We start from the raw sequence: 23,176 nt of genomic DNA on the forward strand, positions 1-23,176 counted from the left end.
ACTATTTATACACAGACACTAATTGCCATTTTAAAAAACTTAGATGTGGAAAATTAACCTTTTATTTGCCATTTTAACCCGTGTGTGTCACCTTGTGTGTCTGTACCAAGGCCAAACATTCCAGGGTATGGAAACATTTGATCAGGGCCATTTGGGTGATTTCTGATGTCATTGTGATTTAAAAAGGAGCCAACCAACTATGTGATAATAAATTGCTTCATATGATCACTATCCTTGCATAAAAGACAGTTTTTTGGCATGATCAGTTATATTTCCAATATCAATGCCAAGATTTTACGATTTCTGCCAGGGTGTGCAAACCTTTGAGCACAACTGTAACTGGGTTTGCTAGTCTACCAAGGTAATTATAACACATAATCCTACTGCTTCTGAACCAAGTACTAATTATTGTTGCTTTTTTTTTCAAATACAGCCATGGTAAAATGCACAATTGTATACAGGCAATGTAAATAGACTGTGTACTTTGCAAGTGCAGCTGCACTCATTTTCCCCAGAGCTCAGTCAAGGCGGTAAAGCTTCACTTTGTGAAGAATACACAATCAGGTGCAAGGAAAATTAGAAAAAACAGCATTTTTACTTTCACGTGATTGGATGATGGAAATCAGCAGAGCCTTACCACATTCAATAAGCTCTGGGGAAATTTAATACAACTTTACTTGCAAAGTGCACAGTCTATTTGCCTTTAGTAAATCAAGCCCTTTGCATCAACTAGATCACCGGCTGTTTCACTTTTTGCATGCTAACAGTATTCATTAATTGCCAGAGGTAACAAAATAAAAAATCATATAAACTTTTTAGAAATCCATCACAAACTGTATTTTATACCCCTTTTAAATTCATAATTGAGAAAATGTAACATGTTTTTTTTTTATGTTCATCCAGTGTAATTTGCATTAAATGTTATATTAAATACATAGTATATAGTAAACCACAAAATGTCAGTCTATGCAGTTCTTGGGTTATAAAGAATTCTTGTTGGGATATTTTAAATCCTTCTACAGGACCATAAAACGCTCAGTTCATTCCCAGTCTGGCTCAGTGGCTTATGGACAGATTCTGGAACTGTTGTAAATGAGGGATATTATGGCATCAAACCACAGCTAATGAACACAAGTAAATATAATAGTCTTGGGTGGATGGGCCTTCCAGCACACATTTAATAAGTCATTCTTTGGTAATAAGATTATATCCTACATAACACAGTCTGTGTAGCATGGGGACTCTCTAGGTCATTGGTTCGCAAAGTGAAGCCTGCGGATATGTGCCAGATGGTTTGCTGTGCTGACTTAAGCATCTCTCTTAGTAGGAAACCCCAACATGTTCATGAAAGACCAGATTTACGTAATGCGACTAAAATCATAATTAAACTTCCACAAAAAATTATTTAAATTGGGCCTTGGGAACGTTTAATTAGCAATAAAGTTCTGCACACCACTAATAAAGTGTTACTAAACCCCGGACCCTGCATTCACTATATCTGGTCTCCCTCAGTACACACAACATGGAAATGCAATTATTTTAGTAAATATAAACTGTTAAATACCTTTTCTCCTCAGCAGTTAGAGCAGTCTTGTGCCTTACATCAGTGTCCAGCCCACCACTATCTAAACCTTGTAGGAGGAGTTTTCTTTCTGCTCTATGAGGATGGAAATCCCCTGACCTCTGTCTGGACAGTGCTGATTGGCCCTGTGCTGATCTCATACACTCTCCCAAGAAAAAAAAAAAAAAAAAACCTCTCTAGCAATGCACACCAAACTGAGCATGTGCACGCCTACTGTTCAGTCTGGAGATAAGAGGCGGTTGCTTGAAAAAGGGGAGGAACAGAGAAGACAGGATCAAACATCCTTTTTACACAATGCAGAGGATTAACCCCTTAGGTTTCACAGTGTGTAGAACAAGCATGCTTTACTGCATATACAGACTTATTTTACTGTTGTGGGTTTAGTAACACTTTAACACCATTCAGCAACTAGCAATTTATTATTATTTATGTATAGAGTAAGCACACCACATAGCCAAACTGCTTTAACAATACGTTTGTATTAGGCATAAACAGTACATACAATCACCCAGCAGGGACAGATAGCCAAGTATGTAATCCAACATCAAGCATAATACAACAAATATGTACACTTCATTGTTGAATTGCAGCAAAGAACATGCATGCACAGAGGCAGCTCTAGGCTTTGTGAGGCCTAAAGCAAAACTTAGACATGAGACCCCACTCTCGCTTATAATGGGAATATACTATAGGAGATGGTTACAGGCTGCAAGCGTGGCACAGGAGATGGTTACATTCTGCAAGCGTGGCACAGGAGATGGTTACAGGCTGTGGACATGATATGGTAAAATCTCAACACCACTCGCCAGTCACTTGAGTGACACTGGCATATGCCCGGTGGGTGGCTGTCCCGCCTCCCCATCCAGTCCTCTGCTCTGGCTACTGGCTAAGTGCTGCTGTTACTAACTGATTCCCTGGGCTGGCGGGCGGCACTCCCACCTCCCCCATCCAGTCCTCCGCTCTGGCTGTTGCTGTTCATAAAAAGGCATCAAGTAGCACCATGACGTCACCATGTGCCCCCAGCTGAGCCCAGCTGAATTCAGCCGAGCTTGTCTGATCCGGCTTTGCACATGCACAGTGGGAAAATCGTCCGAAGGGCATTTTTTTCACGGACAGCTGCTGTCCATAAACAGACATTTATGGACAGGCCATAAATGGTTAAAATTTGCTGACTGTCCATAAATTTACGGATGGTTGGCAACCCTGAGCCCAGTCCAGCTAAGAGACAGTCCAATCCAGCTAAGAGACAGTCCAATCCAGCTAAGAGACAGTCCAATCCAACTAAGAGGCAGTCCAGTCCAGCTAAGAGATGGCCCAATCCAGCTAAGAGACGGCCCAATCCAGCTAAGAGACGGCCCAATCCAGCTAAGAGGCGGCCCAATCCAGCTAAGAGGCGGCCCAATCCAGCTAAGAGACAAGCCCAGTCCAGCTAAGAGACAAGCCCAGTCCAGCTAAGAGACAAGCCCAGTCCAGCTAAGAGACAAGCCCAGTCCAGCTAAGAGACAAGCCCAGTCCAGCTAAGAGACAGCCCAGTCCAGCTAAGAGACAGCCCAGTCCAGCTAAGAGACAGCCCAATCCAGCTAAGAGACAGCCCAATCCAGCTAAGAGACAGCCCAGTCCAACTAAGAGGCAGCCCAGTCCAGCTAAGAGAAAGTCCACTCTAAGAGACAGCCCAGTCCAGCTAAGAGACAGCCCAATCCAACTAAGAGATAGCCCAATCCAGCTAAGAGACAGCCCAATCCAGCTAAGAGACAGCCCAATCCAGCTAAGAGGCAGCCTAGTCCAGCTAAGAGGCAGCCCAGTCCAGCTAAGAGGCAGCCCAGTCCAGCTAAGAGGCAGCCCAGTCCAGCTAAGAGGCAGCCCAATCCAGCTAAGAGACAGTCCGGGCCAGCTAAGTGACAGTCACAGAGAGACCCACATCCAAGCAGTGCAGAGTTAATAGACAAGGCCAGCCCTCTGTCCTGCAACTTTGCCAAATGCCAACCAATGCCAATCCATAATTACCTTTACCAAGACAAGGTGGCTGAGTCTGTACAACTCTGGGCTGGCTTGGCTGTTTCCACAGTCAGACCACAGTGCAGCAAGTCAGTGACTGTCTGAGGCTGAGCACTAAACTACAATGAAAATTATAAGTAAACTTCCACAAAAAAAAATTTTAAATTGGGCTTTTAGCTATAATGTGCTATATGTAGAGGATATTAATTTTATTTATTACAGGTACTTATCAATTCACCATCAATTCACTCAGCACTTTACACATATATACAGTATTGTACATACACACAGTTCCTGTCCTCATGGAGTTTACAGTCTAAGGTCTCTAACTTACATTCATCATACACATACTAGGGCCAATTTAGACAGGATCCAATGAACCTACCAGCATGTCTTTGGAGTGTGGGAGAAAGTCGGAGCACCCAGAGAAAACTTACGTAGGCACAGGGAGAACATGCAAACTCCAGGGAGGTAGTGCCATGGTTTGGATTTGAACCGACGAGCCTAGGCTGCTAGGCAGAGGTCCTAACCACTCTACCACTGTGCTGCCCACTAACATGCCATGGTAGACCTACCTCGCTATTGTACTGTCAGAGCTCCAGTAGGTCAGGAACATTGTCATCCTCTGACGGTGTTCCTTCTGAGTTCTGACTCCTTGGCCACTTGGTTGGCAAGGCCAAGATGAGGTCACTCCCATGTGAGGAAGTGACATCATCACTGCATGGAGACATGTTGTAAATATGTGCTGAGTTGCGCATGCGCGGGTCAGTTTATACAAATACTGGGAAGACAGCAAGAGGGGATTATTACAGAAGAGGCTAATAAGTCATAGGTCATAAGTTTAAAAAGAGAAGTTTGGGTATCCCCCCCAAAAAAAATAAAATAAAGCCACATACTCACCTCCATGCTGCAGCATCGGTCTGATGCTGCAGCTGTCCCTCACCGGATCTAAGCCTGAGAACTGAGTGATCACATGACTGCTGGTCACTCGGTTCTTGGTCTTCTCAGAGCAGAGAGCAGTGCCTGTCCCTTACCACTCTCTGCTCTGCCCCTCCAGCGATCACTTGAATGCTGAGCTGGAGAGGGGGCAGGCGCAGCCAAGTGTCAATCAGGCAGCTGGGTAGATCCGGACAATATGCTCGGGATCCTTTCAGAGCCTGGAGCAGCACTGTGAAGTCAGCCGATAGCGGACTTTAGCCCGCTGTTGGCTGATTGTAGGTCACAAGAGGGTACAAGCAAGTGCAATTCTGTGACACACAAGTATGTGTATTAATACCACTTTAACACACTTTCTGTCCTAGGGTGACAGTGCTCACTTACTTAACTATATGGAGGAGTAATGTTGTCACCTTAGGGCATGTCTACAAAACCTATTCTCTCCTCCATAACTTAGGGAGCGGTGTTCTGTAGTCCACCAAGATAGCTGGGAACAATGCTAACTGATAACAGTTAGCAGAGTGTACAGGAAGTTATGATCCTCCACGGTTACTGGCACAATCAACAGTTGCTTTTTTTTCCCCCACTTTTCAAACAGACTATATCTGTTCAAAGTGCAGCATTTATAAAGCTTGTCAGAGCTGATTGGAGGGAAGGGAAACACTCCCCTTCACACAGCACACAGGAGCAGAGCTGAGGCTGTCAATCACAGGCTGTGTGTTGGCGGTCCCTCGCCTTTCACCTTTTTATATCTTGGTGTCAGGAAAACCTGCCAGGAGTGACTCACGCTGATAACACAGGAAAGAGGAAGCAGAGAGTCACATATTTCTCTGGATTGAGACAAGGGGATATGCTTTTTTCAAATTTTATGTCTGAGGTTTACAACCACTTTAACAGACCAGAAGGCTTGGTTCACACCTATGCTTTTTTTCTTTTAATCTTTTTTAATGCATTTTGCATTGGGCTGCACATTTTTAAAGCATTTTGCGTTTTTTTTTTTTTTTTTTGTGGAACATTTTTTGTTGCTGGCCAGAAATAAAACACAAAATTGCAAAAATGAGGCAAAAAATCCACTACATGAGTTTTAGCAGCTTCTCCATTGAACTCTATTGTAGCAAAAACTCTGCTTTTTGCATTTAAAAAAGTCCCTGACCCTTTCCAAAAAATGCAACAGGTCAAAAAAGCATAGATGTGAACATGTTCCATAGGAAAACATGGTAAATGGATGTAGTGTGTTTCTGCAAAAAAGCAATAAAAAACGCATTGGTGTGAACCAGGGGGAAGGTTCTAGTTTTGGATAGTGTGGGACAGAGTTTAGAATACCTGTGACGTTCATCTACCCCATTGCTACTGTTCCATCTTTAAATGGCATTCTGGGTCTTACACTGCAATTGGGTAAGTTAGTAACTGCGTGGCGTGCGGCACTCAGAAGCAGAGCGGACCGGTGGCAGTGACGTGGAGTTGGCTGATATCTGCAGTTTTTCCATCAGCATTGTTCTTCACATTGCTTAACAAAATAACCCTGATAATTTTTTATGCCGTCAGCAGTTTTTGAAATGCATCTGTCATTAGAGAAATATATGGGCTGCCATTACTGTGTGCTTACTGAAAATGCTAAATTCTTCGCTGCCTCTGGGTTCAGTAGTTCTGAATCACAGATGTCAAAATTTCTGATCTCTATACTTGTTCTGGGTCAGCGTCATAAAGTGCTGAAATTTAATGTATCCGCAAGACGGCCAGACAACTGGGATTTTCCAGGTTTTTGAAGTTGTAATTTTTGTCACAATTTTTTGGAAAATGAAGAATCTAAAAAAAAATGTTTTTTTCACAATTTTTTTACATACGGCCACAAGTGCAGTACAACTTCATCATATTACTGGGGTGGAGGTGATCAGAGACACTGACTGGTGACAGTATGTACAAAATAAAAAAAAAACTAAAAAAAAATGTTTTATATTTTTTCTTTTTAATTACATGTTTTTATTTATTTATTTATTTATTTATTTTGGACATACTGTGACCAGAGCAATACAGTGTTACCATAGTAACAGTGTACCACTCTGGAGAAGTGATCAGGATTTTTTTAAAAACATTATGATTGCTTATACCAACCGCTCCATATCCGCCACCCCCCTCTGCCAATCCCTCCACTGGCTTCCGATTGCCCAATGCATAAAATTCAAAATATTAACATTAACGTACAAACCTGTTCATAACACTGCTCCAAACTACATCACCGACCTGATATCCATCTACCACCCAAAACGTACTCTCCGCTCCTCACAAGACCTCCTTCTCTCTAGTTCCCTGGTTTCCTCCTCCCATGCCCATCTCCAGGACTTATCCAGGGCTTCCCCCATCCTCTGGAACTCACTACCCCAATCCATCAGACTGTCACCTTCCCTACTCACCTTCAGGCGCAACCTGAAAACCCATCTCTTCAGAGAAGCCTACCCCGCCCTCACCTAATTTGCTGATCTCCTCCGCTGTTCCCACCACTCCATCCCCCACAGCTATTTCCTCCTGTACCACTATCCCCTCCCTCCTAGATTGTAAGCTCCAAGGAGCATGGCCCTCGAACCCCTCGTGTATTGTATTGTTGCTGTGCTGTCTTGTGTACTGTCTCCCATTATAATGTACAGCGCTGAGCAAACCGTTGGCGCTATATAAATACTGTATAATAATAATTATACCAGTGAATTTCACTGGTATAAGCTACCATTTTTACTGAATTAAATTGATTCATTCAGTGTGTATTGTTGTGATTACCTGTGATTGACCCTGTCTGTACCATGTGCTCACTGTGACCAGTCACAGCTAGCAACACAGTTATGCACAATGAAGGGCATGAATCAAAGCCATTCATTGTTTACAATTGTCATGTGATCTGCTGTGATTGGTCACAGCGATCACATGGTACTGGAAGCGGTCTGTACACTGATCAGTCATCGACTGTGTTCGGAGGGAACAGCTGGTGACTGATCACGCTGCAGTGTGGCCCGTGGAGCACATGCGCGAGGCGTGTTCAGGGAGGTTATCATGCAGTATGATTCCACCTGAAATGACAAAGGTCCCACCCAGCCATCATTTGACAGTAGGCTGGGTGGGAAGTGGTTAAGGAAAAATAAGTAATGGCAGCTCTCATATTTGGTGTCCCATAATTAAAGAAAAAGCTTTCTATTTTATTATTTAATCTTTTTCGTTAAAGTGGTTGTAAACTTTTCCATATACCCAGTGACGTGACTAGCCTCAGGTAATACAGAGAGAAAACAAATCCTCATACATAAGTTGTACCTGCTTATCTGTAGTATTCTCTTCTCCACATCTATTAAGTCCAGAATTTATAAAGCTAGTCTGAGATGTCAGAAAAAAAGGGGGCGGGGAGCTGAAGTTACACTCTGCAGAGGTCTGTGAGAAGAGCTCTGAGAGCTGATTGAAGGGACCCCCCCCCTTCACACAGCACACAGGAACAGAGCTGAGGCTGTCAGTCTCAGGCTGTGTGCTGGAGATCGCTTGTCATAAGTGATTCATGCTGATAGCAGAGGAACAAAGCAGCAGACAGAAATGACACTTAGTGTTCCTAAATGACACAAGTATACTCTATAGAGGGATATGATTTGTTCATATTTCATGTCTGAGGTTTACAACCACTTTAATTCTAATGCATAGTTATATTGTGCATATAGGGCATTCAAAGGACAACTCAAACTGGTCAGCTTTCAATGGCATCCAGAAACATTGCTGATGAGAGGAAATATATATATATATAGTGGCCTGCATTTCTACTTGTCTCCTGAGTGTCCTATAACCTGCACTGTGTATGATCTGTTGTGGTGGTCAGGTTCTGTGCCCTCCTGCAAACATGACCAGGGAACTAAAGATGGCTTGTTAGTCCCACTCAAACAATACCTACCCCCCATCCTTAACCTAAGTAACCACGCTGACAACAAATGGAGTTAATGGCCCAAAACCGTCCGTTTATTACAACCATCAATAAATAAAATATTTTAAATGACAGAAAAACACAGGCCTAACTAAGCCTCCAGCCGCAACATCACTGACTCGGAGACACCACCGCAGATACCCCCACCAGCACAACTGGAAGCCGTACCTCAGACGGGTTCCTACAAAGTGCCTTTTCTTGTGCCCACCTTAACCAAGGAGGACCTTGCACCCAGCCAAACATCCCCCAGCACCAATATGGCACAACCACCACCCAGACAAAACATAAAACAACGGGGGGGGGGGGGGGCGGGAAGGAAGTTTGCCCTGTGAAAACTCTCTCCAGACTGAAAAAAAAACCCTGCCACACCCTGTAAGACCACCCCTCATAGCTCCCCCCAATCCTTCCTTAACTATCTTGACTCCCCCTTATGCTAATGGAACTCTGCCTCTCCCAACCCCCTTTAACCCCTGTCATGCCGGCCCGTTGTTCAAGTCTTCTTTCTTCTTACTCCAGGCCTTCCTTTACTGTACATACAGGGGTAACTAGTGGGCATTGGTGGAAACAACATTTGAAAAGGAGTTGGGTGGTAGGAAAACAAAGAAAAGTTATTAAGGTTGAAAATGGAAAGAAAGGGTTATGAAAGCTAATCTAATGCAGGTAAAAAACATATCTTTGCTTCCAGTTATAAATTTATTGGAAAATCATCGATTTTTACAAATAATTAGCATAAGTACCCAAATCTGTTTGATATAATCTTCCCATAATCCCTTTTACAGCAGACTGGAAAAGGAAGGGACCTTTCAAACAGTCAGTGTGAAGAGCACAGGGATCACCCCATCACTGAGCTGCTACTCCTTTATTGACCAATCAGAGACTATGTTGCTTTACTGCAGTAGAGGTAACTGTGCTTTTGGGATCACAAGAGTGGCTGAACAAAACTATAAACTCTTTATATTTTCAACAGCACATTTAGCTATCTTCTTGCTGTTCAGCTTTTATATGGAAAATATTAAGGTTAATATGGCCTTTGCTGGTCAAACCAGAACAATAGCAGCTAGTAGTTAGATTTATAAGGACAGTACGGCACACTACTTAATTAGGATCGGAAGCATTATCTAATATTTTTTGGCTGTTTGCAGTTCCAGAAAAAACAGATGAATTCCTCTTGGCCAGATTCAAAGGAGATGGAGTACGATACAAAGCCAAATTAATTGGAATCGATGATGTTCCAGAAGCTCGCGGAGATAAAATGAGTCAGGACTCCATGATGAAGCTAAAGGTACATTTTCTATTCTTGGGAGTCTGTGCTATTTGGGGGGTTATGATGGGATAGGGATGCGCACGGCAGAAAATGTTTTGTTTCATTTCCGATTTGTTCATAAAGTTAATCAATTCATTTAGTCAAATTCGTTAAGTTAGAATGATTAGTTTATGCAATTCATTTGGAACATTTGGATTTGTTACATATATTCGAATTCGATTAATATATTCATTATATTCCAATTGATTTGAATTTCGGAAGACTCTACTGTATATTCGATCTATTTTATTATGTTTCATTCTTCTATTTTCTATTCAGTTTTATTCTATTATATTCTATGCTATTCTATTTTATTGTATTTTTTTTCTTGTCTTTTTTTTTTTGTTTCTTAAACATTTTATTGAGTTAACAAAAACATATAACTATTCTTTCAATTACTATTCTGTTTTATTCTATTCTCATCTATGCTATTCTATTTCTTTCTATTCTATTTTGTTTTATTCTATTTTAATCTGTACAGGGTGCAGCAACATAACTTCCTTTTTTCAAAACGCAATAAAACCCATTTTATGAATCAGAATTGTTTTTATTGTCTTTAATAATGTAGGTACATATCTAAAGTTCTGTTTTACACAGTTTTGAAAATCATATCAGGTAGGTGACTCCCCCCATTGTCCATACACTGAATAAGTGAATTCAGACCGGTATGTGAACATGTTGCAGGAATTTTGTTTTTCCACGACTTGATGAATTGGACTTAGGGGACATTTGGTTCCAACAGGACAGAGCAATGGCTCACACTTCAACAGCATCAATGGCTGTTTTAACCACTTTGAATTCTTATACTGTACCGCGCTCCAATATTATCAACCTTTTGTGATTAACCTTTTTTGGTTGTGTGAATTTCTTAATATACCACCTATAATCCAATCATTACTTACTTCTATGGTGCTTAAATATACAATTAACATAAATTAATTTATAAATATGAATTAAAAAATTATATGTGATTATAACAAATATTAATAAAAAAATTAATGAAAAATTGGAATGTCAATTCTATGTGAATAAAATAATAAAAAATTAATAAAACATTAAAAAAAAAAAAAAAAAAAAAAAAGGGAATGTCAATTATTTTCTTTAAATTTGAGATGGTGTTGTTATTCAATTTAGTTAATGTGATAAGTCTGTGTTGGCAGCTTGAACCTCTCCCTCGTCTCCTCTCCTCTCTCCTCAGCTCAGCTTTCTCAATTGTGCTTTCTTCACTGGCTGCTTTGTTTATTCCTCCATATACGGAACATGCAGAGAAGGGAAAAGAAACATAGTGTCTTATCCGGGATATAAGTGATTTATTGCTCTTTGATCTCCCACTCACATTGTGTAAATGTAAATAACGCTTTGCATACAATGTATCAAGATCGTGCTTCAGACAGCCTGGCTGATGTGTTTGCTTGCAGTAAATATACTCGCCGTTCCTCTGTGGATGCGTGATAACGTCACCGCCCCTCCCCTACGCGTTACGCTACAGGGACTCGTAGCTTCCTCTGGGGGATGTGGATTCCACATCCCCCAGAGGAAGCTACGAGTCCCTGTAGCGTAACGCTGTGATTGGCCTTTTACCACATCACGTGATCAGCTGTGTCCGTAGGACACAGCGATCATGGAGATCGCCGGGTGCGCGCCCCCTGGGGCGCGCAGGAGAGCGCGTTCTGGGAGGACGTCATATGACGTCCACCCAGAACTGGCCGGCCGCGGTGAAGCCGTCATTCGGCTATGCGCGGTCGGCAAGAGGTTAAGGGAACACTTCCCGGAGCGCCTCATCTCAATAAGGGGGGATTTGGAGTGGCCAGCCCGCTCCCCCGATTTGGCCCCTTACGACTTTTTTTGTGGGTTTTTTTGAAATCCCGTGTTTATGTAAACCGTCCAAGGACCCTACAAGACCTGAAGGCCAACATCCGCGCAGAAATTGCCAACATACCCGCTGCTATGCTGGTAAGGGTCATGAAAAACGCCAGAAATCGGCTTATTCAGTGTATGGACAATGGGGGGCGTCACCTACCTGATATGATTTTCAAAACCGTGTAAAACAGAACTTTAGATATGTACCTACATTATTAAAGACAATAAAAACAATTCTGATTCATAAAATGGGTTTTATTGCGTTTTGAAAAAAGGAAGTTATGTTGCTGCACCCTGTATTATACTCTTCTATTCTATTCTGTTTTGTTCTGTTCTGTTATATTTCTTTTTTTCCATGTAGGAATCATCATTTTATTTACATTTTATACCTTACTGTATTTATTGCAGTGTTTCCATTTCGAATTTGAATTCATTTTCAAAATCCAGTTCAAATTCATTTTGGAATTCAAATTCATTTTCCAATTTCAATTCGAATAATTTGTTATTTTGTTATGTTATTTCATTATAATTTATAATTCGTTACAAATCTTCCAGATTTCGATTCATAACTAAATGAATCACGTGTCTATTGGGGGAGTTTTAAATGTGGCCTCTGACTGTTGTGTCCCAGAAACATTAGCGCACACTGGGCATCATTCACTTGTAGGACTGCAAAATTTGCTGGACAAAATTGGAAATATTTTTCTGTATGTGTTTGAAATGTGTAATTGTTGCCTGAAGTTTTGGTTTAACTACAGGCAACTAGCTAACCATACCATAGGTACCATATCAGAAAGACAGGTCCAGCAGTGAGTGTTTACTTTAAAGCGGAGTTCCACCCATTTTTAATACTTCACCTTATTATGTAGTCCCTGTGAAATAAAGCACAAGTTGGATATTTTTTTTTTTATTATACATACCTTTTAATCCACTGCAAGCCTGCATTCTGGTCCTGACCGCCTAGGCGATGACATTGTAAGGCGATTTGCAAGGTCTCCTGGGATGTAATTTCCTGTATCCCAGGAGTTCTTTGATTTCCTGTAATCGCGGGACTTGGAAACCAGAAATGACGAGAATGGGAGGAGTTTCGCGCCATTTCACCGGAGTCCATGATATATTCCCTTCCTTGCAGTACAGTGCTGTACAGGTTGCCTGATGGGGGCGGGAGGGCGGGAACCTCATTCTTCCCCACCATTGTTATGGCAACCTGTACTGCACATGTCGCTCCAAGCAGTGTCGGTACTGTGCATGCGCGAGAATGAGTGGTGCATGCTGGGATAGCCAGCAGCATGATTCCAGGAAATAAATACCTGTGGGCTTCAGATGCCCACAGCCATCATGGCGCCTGCCTGCTTCCAAGATCCTGGTAAATGTTTACGATTTTCTAAGTATTTACAATGCTTTTAACCACATCCTGCCCACAATATAGTAATATGACGGGCGCAAGGTGGTTCTCTCGTTTTGGGAGGACGTCATATGACGTCCTCCCATTCTCACTGCGCATGCGTGGCTCAGGGAGCGCACAGCACGGCGATCGGCGGTGCGCTGTGTCCCTCGGATACAGCGAATCACTGATCACAGAAAGATCCGAAGATGTCGGCTCGGTCATGTGATCAGCTGTGTCCAATCACAGCTGATCACATGTAAACACGGAAATGCCGGTTATCGGCATTTCTCTCCTCTCGAGCTGTCACGCTGACAGCTCAAGAGGAGAGGAGAGCCGGTAATCGGCTTTCCGAGGAGGGGACATCTACACAGATCATCAGGGCACTGATGAACTGTGTGCCCTGATGATCAGTGTAGCCCCAGCAGTGCCACCTGTCAGTGTCCATCAGTGCCTTATGTCAGTGCCTCGTGCCAATGCCCATCAGTGCCACATCAGTGTCACATATCAGTGCACACCAGTGCACATCAATGCCACATATCAGTGCCCATCTGAGCTGCCTTTCAGTGTCACCCATCAGTGCCAGTCAGTGCCACCTATCAGTGCTGCCAATCAGTGCCACCTATCAGTACCAGTCAGTGCTGCCTATCAGTGCGCATCAGTGCCGCCTATCAGTGCCAGTCAGTGCCGCCTATCAGTGCCAGTCAGTGCCGCCTATCAGTGCTGCCTTTCAGTACCATGTATCAGTGCTGCCTTTCAGTGCCCATCAGTGATGCCTGTCAATGCCCATCAGTGTCTCCTCATCAGTGCCCATCAGTGCCACCTATCAGTATCCATCAGTGCAGCCTATCAGTGCCCATCACTGCAGCCTCATTAGCACACATCAGTGAAGGAGAAAAATCACTTATTTACAAAATTCTATAACAAAAACTAAGAAAAAACTTTTTTTTTTCTCAAAATTTTCAGTGGTTCTTGGTTTGTTTAAGAAAAAATAAAAAACCCAGAGGCGATTAAATATCACAAAAATAAAGCTCTATCTGTCACAAAAAAATGATAAAAATTTCATGTGGGTACAGTGTTGCATGACCGTGTAATTGTCATTCAAAGTGCGACAGCGCTGAAAGCTGGAAATTGGCCTGGGCAGGAAGGGGGTATAAGTGCCCTGTAGGCTAGTGGTTAATATTGAATTATTCCAATTGTTAATGCTATTTGTAAGCTCATCGTGGATCTGCTTTTAACAAAATATTTTTAGGGGGACTGGAGCTCCGCTTTAATAATCGGGTAAAATAACCATCAACCCAGGGCATCATCACTGCAACAAGAAAAGTTGTAATCCACCTTGAGTGGTACAAGAAGTACAAGGCACTTACGGTCTTTTTGCAGTTGTTATTGTGAAAGGGTTGCAATCATATGGCAGAGAGGAGTTGCCAGCCTTGTGTATGTTATATTTCGCAATAAAGTTTATGAGAAGAACGGGCGTTCCCCAGAACATCTTTGTTCTCACACGTTCTCACAGGATATCACAAGTCACTTACTAGTTCTCATTATCTTGATGTCCTTATGTTCACTTTTTGTACTACGCTCATGGATAAGCAGAGACAATGTACTGTAGCTCCATGAAGGACACTGAGTTTTCAGTACCATTCAAGGCTACTAAATGTTCTTCCAAAAAGCCCAGCTTACCAACCAACTTGAGTCTCTTTTGTTATTGTGTCTCTAATTAGAAATGTTTTGTATTGTCCTTTAGCCAATAGATCATCCTTTCTCAGTCTACTTAATCTTTGAAATATTTTTCAGGTCACAGGGAACGCCTGCTAAAACTATTTATATCTGTAATTCTTGGTAAATTAGCATAATTACTACCATGTAAAACATATTATATATAAAAATAAACAGGCATACCTAGCATAGTTGCCGCCCTGGGTAGATCATTTTTTTACAACCTCCTGCTCTGTACCACAAATTTTTAGTTATAACCCAAAGGCATGCTTGTAGGTTAATGGCTCCTGTCTAAATTAGTAAGGGTATGTATGAATGTGAGTTAGGGACCTTAGATCGTAAACTCCTCAAGGGCAGGGACTGATGTCAGTTCACAATATATGTAAAGTGATGCAGAAAAATTGTCAGCTATATATTAATACCTGTAATAAACAAATAATTGAAAAAATGAAATTAAATAAATAATGATAACAAATGCAGAATGTAAAAACTGTGGTGTTCCCTAACATTAGTGGTTAGTATAGAAGAGCCCCCTTGCATTGGTGGTCAGTGTAGGGGAGAGATCAATTTGTCATTGCTCACTGCTCAAGGAACACCTACCAGCCTCAAGAGGAGCCCTGGTTGAGGGATTCCTTGACTCCTGGTGCCAACCTGCGGCCCGAGGGCCATATGCAGCTCTTTGGTATATGATGTGCAGCCATCGGACCTCAGCAGTCTGTGGTGGGAACATTGATTAGTGTAATAGCACTGGTCTCTATTAGCTTCATATAATATGTTCCCAGTTATCGTCTGCAGCATATCTCCAGTCAAAAAAGTCCACACTCTCTGACCATCCTTTCCTCTCCTAGGTCTGCAGTCTCTGACAGTCCTCTCAAGCATTACATACACTCACCGGCCACTTTATTAGGTGCACCTTGCTAGTGCTGGGTTGGACCCCCTTTTGCCTTTAGAACTGTCTTAATTCTTAATGGCATCAATTCAACAAAGTGTTGGAAACATTTCTCAGGGATTTTGGTCCATCTTGACATGATAACATCACGCAGTTGCTGAAGATTTGCTGGCTGCACATCTCCTTTTTCACCACATCCCAAAGATGCTCTATTGGATTGAGATCTAGTGACTCTGGAGGCCATTGGAGTACAGTGAACTCATTGTCATGTTCAAGAAACCAGTTTGAGATGATTTGAGCTTTGTGACATGGAACATTATACTGGTGGAAGTAGCCATCATAAGATGGGTACACTGGCACCCAGTGTGGTCTTCTGCTGCTGTAGCCCATCTGCTTCAAGGTTTTATGTGTTGTGCACTCAGAGATGGTATTCTGTGGTTGTAACGAGTGGTTATTTGAGTTACTGTTGTCTTTCTATCATCCCGAACCAGTCTGCCCATTCTCCTCTGACCTCTGACATCAACAAGGCATTTTCGTCCACACTGCCACTCACTGGATATTTTCTCTTTTTCGGACCATTCTCTGTAAACCCTAGAGATGGTTGTGGGTGAAAATCCCAGTAGATCAGCAGTTTTTGAAATACTCAGACCAGCCCATCTGGTACCAACAACCATGCCACGTCCAAAGTCACCTAAATCCCCTTTCTTCCCCATTCTGATGCTCGGTGTGAACTTCAGCAAGTCATCTTCTCCAAGTCTAGAAGCCTAAATGCATTGAGTTGCTGCCATGTGATTGGCTGATTAGGAATTGTGTTACCAAGCAATTGAACAGGTGTACCTAATAAAGTATTCGGTGAGTGTATATTGAACATTATGTGTGGCCCTCCATAAGTTGGCAGCCACTGGCGTAGACTGTTAATGTGACACTAAGCTGGGGGTGTATAAATCTATTCAAGTGTATATTTTTAATGTAAGAAAGTCCCTTTTTATTACTCTCAGCCTCCTCCAAATCTCCAAATTCGACTTTATTGCTGCTGTTATCTGACTTAGATGGTGGTTTGTTCTCCATGGTCCCACTGTATGTGTGAATGTAGCCACCCTCTCTTGCTCACTCCTGAGATGGACTAGGGACTATGGAATTTGTCAGAACAGTGACCAAAACTGATGTACAATCCTCATTCCAAACAAATGGAATTGAGAGGGAAAAAGAGAGGTTTGGGAGCTCACTGAGGACATTGAGGAGGCACAAAAATACAGTAAGCACAGTAAGAAACAATTTAATGAAAATACATTACAAAGCCATTAATTAGTGGATGTATATGGGTTTTTATGGGGAAAATAATTATATTGTTTAGTGTCACTTTAAAATTTGCAGTGGAAAACCTTGTCTTGGAAGATGAAAGTCTGAATCTATTCAGGAGCAATACAGGAATTTCTTATGTAATAATCATCTGTGATCGGTTTGGAGTTTTTGATCTCATTTATGTTTTCCTTTGGCAGGGGATGGCGGTGGCAGGTCGATCTCAGGGACAGCACAAGCAGAGGATCTGGGTGAACATTTCACTTTCTGGAATAAAGATAATTGATGAAAAAACGGGCGTAAGTTTTCCAAATTCCCATCATAGGTTCTGGCACAAACAGAACATTGTTTATTGTCTGTCTCTTGAGTAGCTGAAATGTATCTTAGGCCCCTTTCACACTGATGTTGTGCGGTTTGGCTGTACCGCAGGTGCAGCGCCGTGTACCCGTGGGTTCGGTGCGGGTTAGCTGCACTTTCCCATTGACTTCTATTATGTCCCGCAGTTTTGGTGTGCTTTCTGAAAAAGCACCAAAATCGCAGAATATATTAGAAAGCGCAGCTAAACTGCACCAAACCCGCAGCCAAAACGCACCCCATCAGTGTGAAAGGGGCCTAAAGCTAACATTTCTTTTAACTTAGGCTACAGTAATAAAGGGTTTGGAACCCTGTCAGGCTTTTATCATGCTTGATCCTTAGTACTTGTTCACAACTGTGGCTCCTTAGTACTTGTTCACAATCCATGCTCCGATTGCTTATCAAAGGTGTTGACAGGCATTGAGGAGGGAATAAGTCACTTCCTCAGTGAATGATTTAACTCTATAATTGCAGTACTACAGCACCAAAATCACATGCATTGCATGCGGTTGCAGTGCGGTTCTGGCACATCCCCATAGTGCTGCATTAGTTGCATTCAGCGGAGCCACCACTCGCCAAAAGCAACATGCTGTTTAAATTTAGATTTTTGTGCCTATGGCATGTGTACAGCTGTGAGTGGCTGCATGCAAGTGTTCAGGTGGGTGCTCAGGGGATGGTAAAACCACAGCTCAACCACCTGGTTTTGCCCCCATGCTCACATGTGAACAAGACTTTACTGTGGTGGTGCACTACTGATGCATGGATTGGTTCTGGATGGATTTGTCTAAAGGTTTTTTTCGCTGTCTGTGTCCACACTAGGGGTATTTACCCTCTCTATTTGTCCTAATAACCATTTTTACTGGGACCAAAAAATGGGAAACTGTTTCTGTTACAGACACTATAGTATAAATATTCTCTGTAGTAGTGCCAATGGACACAGCCGCTTGGCCGTGGGCAAAATTCAGCCCGCCAGGCAATTTCATCCTCGCACCTCTCCTGCAGCTGTGGTAACCCCCTCATCTTAGCCTTCACCTTGTCCCAGCAGTCAGCAGCAGAGAGGAGGACAGAACTCCTCTGCCAGATCCTGCACTTCTGTGTTCAGCCACAGAGAGGCTCATCCTGCCAACCCCCATATCAGCAGTCAGCAGCAGAGAGCAGGACAGAACTCCTCTGCCAGATCCTGCACTTCTGTGTTCAGCCACAGAGAGGCTCATCCTGCCCACCCCCATATCAGTAGTCAGCAGCAAAGAGGAGGACAGAACTCCTCTGCCAGATCCTGCACTTCTGTGTTCAGCCACAGAGAGGCTCATCCTGCCCACCCCCATATCAGCAGTCAGCAGCAGAGAGGAGGACAGAACTCCTCTGCCAGATCCTGCACTTCTGTGTTCAGCTACAGAGAGGCTCATCCAGCCCACCCCCATATCAGGAGTCAGCAGCAGAGAGCAGGACAGAACTTTTCTGCCAGATTCTGCACTTCTGTGTTTAGCCACAGAGAGGCTCAGCCAACCCCCTCCCCCACCATATCAGTAGTTAGCAGCAAAGAGGAGGACAGAACTCCTCCTACAGATCCTGCACCTCTCTGTGCAGCCACAACACCCCCTCGTTTCCGCCTCCCCTCGTCTCAGCTTTCAGCTGCCTCCAGCCTTCCTGGGGTCCTCATCCAGATCCTTCACTTCTTGCTTCCCAGCACCACCCCCAGCTTCTACCCAGCAGAAGCACAAGGAAGGGGGGTGCACTCTGATGTAAGAGAGGGTGAGGACTCTTGACTTCTGATGATGGGGGTAGGGGGCTCTTGACATGACATCTGATGTAAGTGGGGTGGGGAGATCTGGATATCTAGTCTTACAGATTCAACCAGCCCTTTGAGGGCAACCATTGAGGGCAGCCTGTGATGAAATTGAGTTTGACCACCTTGCCATACACCTAAATGGCCTACCAACACAGAGCATTTGGCAGCTCAAGCTGCATAAAAAAATGCTCCGTTCATGGTCTATGGGCCTCAGCGCCCATGTCAATGAGGTCCAATGGCCCATTCACACTAGAATGCCATGTGGGAAACCCTGATCATTTCTTTGTGAGTGGGCAAACATTCAAAATCAGCAGGGGATCAAATACTTATTTCCTTCACTGTATGCATGATGCACGTTCCTGTGCGCTTCCCAGTGTGAATGGGCCCTTACTCGCCAGCATCTTCAAAAAAATCAGGTGGACTGGCTCTTCATTGACTTTACAGCTATGCTACTTAGAGAAGGATTACAACCCCAAGTCCAGAACTCCAGCATGCGCTCCTTTCTCATAGTTACGTGGAAGAAATAAATGAAGTGAGAAAACACATGAAGACAAATATTCGACCGCTTGTGCTAGCTCCAGCCTTAGTCATCTGGAACATAACATTCCTGTAAATGCCGTTTTGTCCCGTCACTGGACACTTTAGCTGTTAAAAGTTTACTAACGTTTATGATCCACAGCTGTTTAAATATTGCATCCAGCCATGGTGTGACTCCAGGGTTGGCTTTCAACAGACTTTTGAGATTTAACACACAAAGGCAGTAATGTGCCCACACCGTCTTCAGGGGACACAAAAATAACACCGAGTTCCAATTAACAGGGCCGTGTCCTATTTGTAGGAAACTTTTAAAGTGAGTTTTCAGAAAAGGGATTTTAATTTTGGAAGAAACCGCCGTCATTTCTCATTTAATGCAAGGAAGATCACAGGCCGTCAGTGAAGTTTTATGTTTCAGTGTTGGATTACGTTGTGTTCATATACAATGATTATGAAGTTTATGGTATATGCATTTCTGTAGTGTCCTTTTAGGGAAGGGTCTCAAAACTTTTCAGTCTGAGGGTCATGATCCGGAAAAAAAAAATCAGTTTAATAAAAGGATTAATAAAATTTAAATGAATGAATAAACACACTCCAAGTTTCAAAAGTTCTACAAGTCTTGTTTAAACGTATCTAAGCTTAAACCTGCTCCCACCCCCTATTCCAAGTCCTATTCTAACTACACTGTAAAATAAAGAAGTGTATACTTACCTAATCTAAGGGTACTCTGGTCTGGTCACATCATCTCCCTAGTGGCCAGCTTCAAGGAAGAGGAGAGAGGAGCAAGAACGGCTGCAGAACCTGGGCAGTGATGTCATCCATAGACTTACTATGGGGTATCTGTTTTCTGCTGTCTCTCCTCTTCCCTTAACGCAGCTCTGGGAGCCAATCCTGTGACCGGACTGGAGCGCCATGAGAGTAGGTAAATATACATATCTTTCCTGTATAGGGCAGTTAGTATAAGGCTTAGAATGGGGGGTGGGAGTAGATTTAAGCTTAGTTAAGTTTATACTAGACTTCTACTTTAATATCAGAAGCTTCCCTTCATATCATGAGGCTCCCATTACATCCGAAATCCCCCCCTTCACTTTAGAAACCTCCCCATCACATTATAAGCCTCACACTACATCAGAAGTTCCTCCTTCACATTAGAAGGCTTCAAATCACATCATAAGTCTCCAAGAACATTTGAAGTCCCCCTCTTCAGTTTAGAAGCCTATCCTTCACATTAGAGTGCCCCTTTTACATCAGAAACCATCCTATCACATGACAGCCCACATTACATATCAGGGTCCCTATCAGAGTTCCCCCATACATCAAGGTCCCTATCAGAGTTCCCCCATACATCAAGGTCCCTATCAGAGTTCCCCCATACATCAAGGTCCCTATCAGAGTTCCCCCATACATCAGGGTCCCTATCAAATTTCCCCCATACATCAGGGTCCCTATCAGAGTTCCCCCATACATCAAGGTCCCTATCAGAGTTCCCCCATACATCAAGGTCCCTATCAGAGTTCCCCCATACATCAAGGTCCCTATCAGAGTTCCCCCATACATCAGGGTCCCTATCAAATTTCCCCCATACATCAGGGTCCCTATCAGATTTCCCCCATACATCAGGGTCCATATCAGAGTTCCCCCATACATTATGATCCCTCTCAGAGTTCCCTCATACATCAGGATCCCTCTAAGAGTTCCCTCATACATCAGGGTCCCTATCAGATTTCCCCCATACATCAGGGTCCATATCAGAGTTCCCCCATACATCAGGGTCCCTCTCAGAGTTCCCCCATACATTATGATCCCTCTCAGAGTTCCCTCATACATCAGGATCCCTCTCAGAGTTCCCTCATACATCAGGGTCCCTATCAGAGTTCCCCCATACATCAGGGTCCCTATCAGAGTTTGCTAACACATCTGGGTTCCGATTAGAGTCCCCTTTACATCAGGGTCCCCATCAGAACAAGCGACTAATCTGGTCATGGATAGAATCTGGTAATGGGCTGGATGTGGCCTGTGACCTGTAGTTTGGAGACCCTGTTTTTCAAAAAAAGTTGGATGAATTTGCAACAGTGAAGGATTAGAACATTAGAACTGTAGTTTGGAGACCCCTGTTTTATGAAAAAGTTGGATGAATTTGCAACAAGGAAGGATTACAACATTATGATTTTGCTGGTAATATCTCTGTTGGGGACATTTCCCTTGACTTCTCGTCCCAGTGACAGGACAGGAAGTCAGGGAAAGTCTCCCTAACAGGAACAGAGAAAGTTGATGTGTTGGGGATTAGATGATTACCCACCACACAACCTTAAGATGTGCCTGTACATCCTCAGGTTGAAGTGGTTATACTGGGATCATGGTTGCAGCTGGAATGTCAGAATTGGCCAAGTTTTGAAGTGGTTAAGTTGAGCAAGGGAGAACTGTGAGGATTTGGTGCCTGAATGTTTGGGTCCTGATAAGGTATGTGCAGGTTTTAAGGTGTTACCCTCAGTTCACACTAATTGCATTTTGCAGGCCGCTGCACGGCATGGCACAGCAGCCCATTCATTTGAATGGACTGCAGTGCCTTGCAAAACACAGGGAAAATGTCCCTGCACCAGGGGCGGACTGACCATTTGAGCACTCGGGCACTGCCCGAGGGCCCAGGGTCAGTAGGGGGCCCCCATGAAATGCCCCTGGCACCTTTTATAGGCTTTTTTGGGTGTGCTTTGAATGTGGGCAAGGACACAGGGGCCCCATGATCCCCTATTGCTTGGGGGCCCCATGAGCTGTCAGTCCGCCCCTGCCCTGCACCTTTGCAGAAATCATAGTGTGGTTTCCAGTGTGGGTACAATTTCCAGTGGGACCTGCCTGCGGGTCCTGCATTTTGTGTGCAGGTGGTTAGAGCTGCGGATTGAAGTGCAGGTCCCGCAGCTGCTTTCACCTACGCTAATGTGAACTGAGGGTTAAGATTAGGTTGAGTTTCTTGGCAGTGCTGCACACGGCCAAAAACAATGAATCAAAGTACACAGGGTGTTTATAGTATGCCCTGCCCTTTTCCCCGCTACCACTCAAAACCTCACATTTCCCTGCCTTGATCCGCCGCGGATTCATTTTCAGAAGGGCAGTAGAGACTATTACATGCGTGAACTTAACCTTGGTGTCATTTGAACCTGTAGTGTCAACAGGCCCATAGCACAAATGTAAAAATTGCTTTAGTCCTTAGAGGATGTACAGGTCTGAGAGCTGAAGTGGTTAAGTTTCAGTACCAAATAAATGGTTACAAAGTCTCTTACTATTTTGCCCTGACTAGGCAAAGTATAAGTGAAAGAGTCCATTTCAGGTCAGGATGAGTTAATGGTTAAATCAGGGTCAGGTTAAGTGTGCTAGGAGGTGCATTCTAAGATTAGGCTGCTAGTGGGACATTGGGTGTTGAGGGTTCGTTTGAAGGTTTAGGATTCAGTTTGATTGTTAGGGTCAGCCTAAAGGTTAGATATCAGGTCATGTAGAGTACATTTTTGTAGATATAAATGACATACCAAATATTGCCATTGCTGGGCTCCTGGCCCCAAGATCTTACATACATCTGTAAACACTTTCAGGGGATGAG

General features: G+C 43.3%; 1 protein-coding gene across 2 annotated transcripts in view; it reads left to right on the top strand.

Moving 5' to 3' along the window:
- Nucleotides 1-23,176, top strand: part of DAB2 (DAB adaptor protein 2) — a 251,154-nt gene that overhangs the window by 100,473 nt on the left and 127,505 nt on the right. For both annotated transcript variants that reach the window (XM_089687820.1, XM_089687821.1), the window contains exons 3-4: nucleotides 9,599-9,738; nucleotides 17,111-17,209. In XM_089687820.1, the coding sequence (XP_089543946.1) occupies nucleotides 9,599-9,738; nucleotides 17,111-17,209 (239 nt within the window). The remainder of the gene's footprint in view (nucleotides 1-9,598; nucleotides 9,739-17,110; nucleotides 17,210-23,176) is intronic.

Source organism: Staurois parvus, unplaced genomic scaffold, assembly GCF_062004578.1.
Source record: "Staurois parvus isolate SC_StPar_1 unplaced genomic scaffold, SC_StPar_1.0 ptg000438l, whole genome shotgun sequence".
NCBI lineage: Eukaryota > Metazoa > Chordata > Amphibia > Anura > Ranidae > Staurois > Staurois parvus.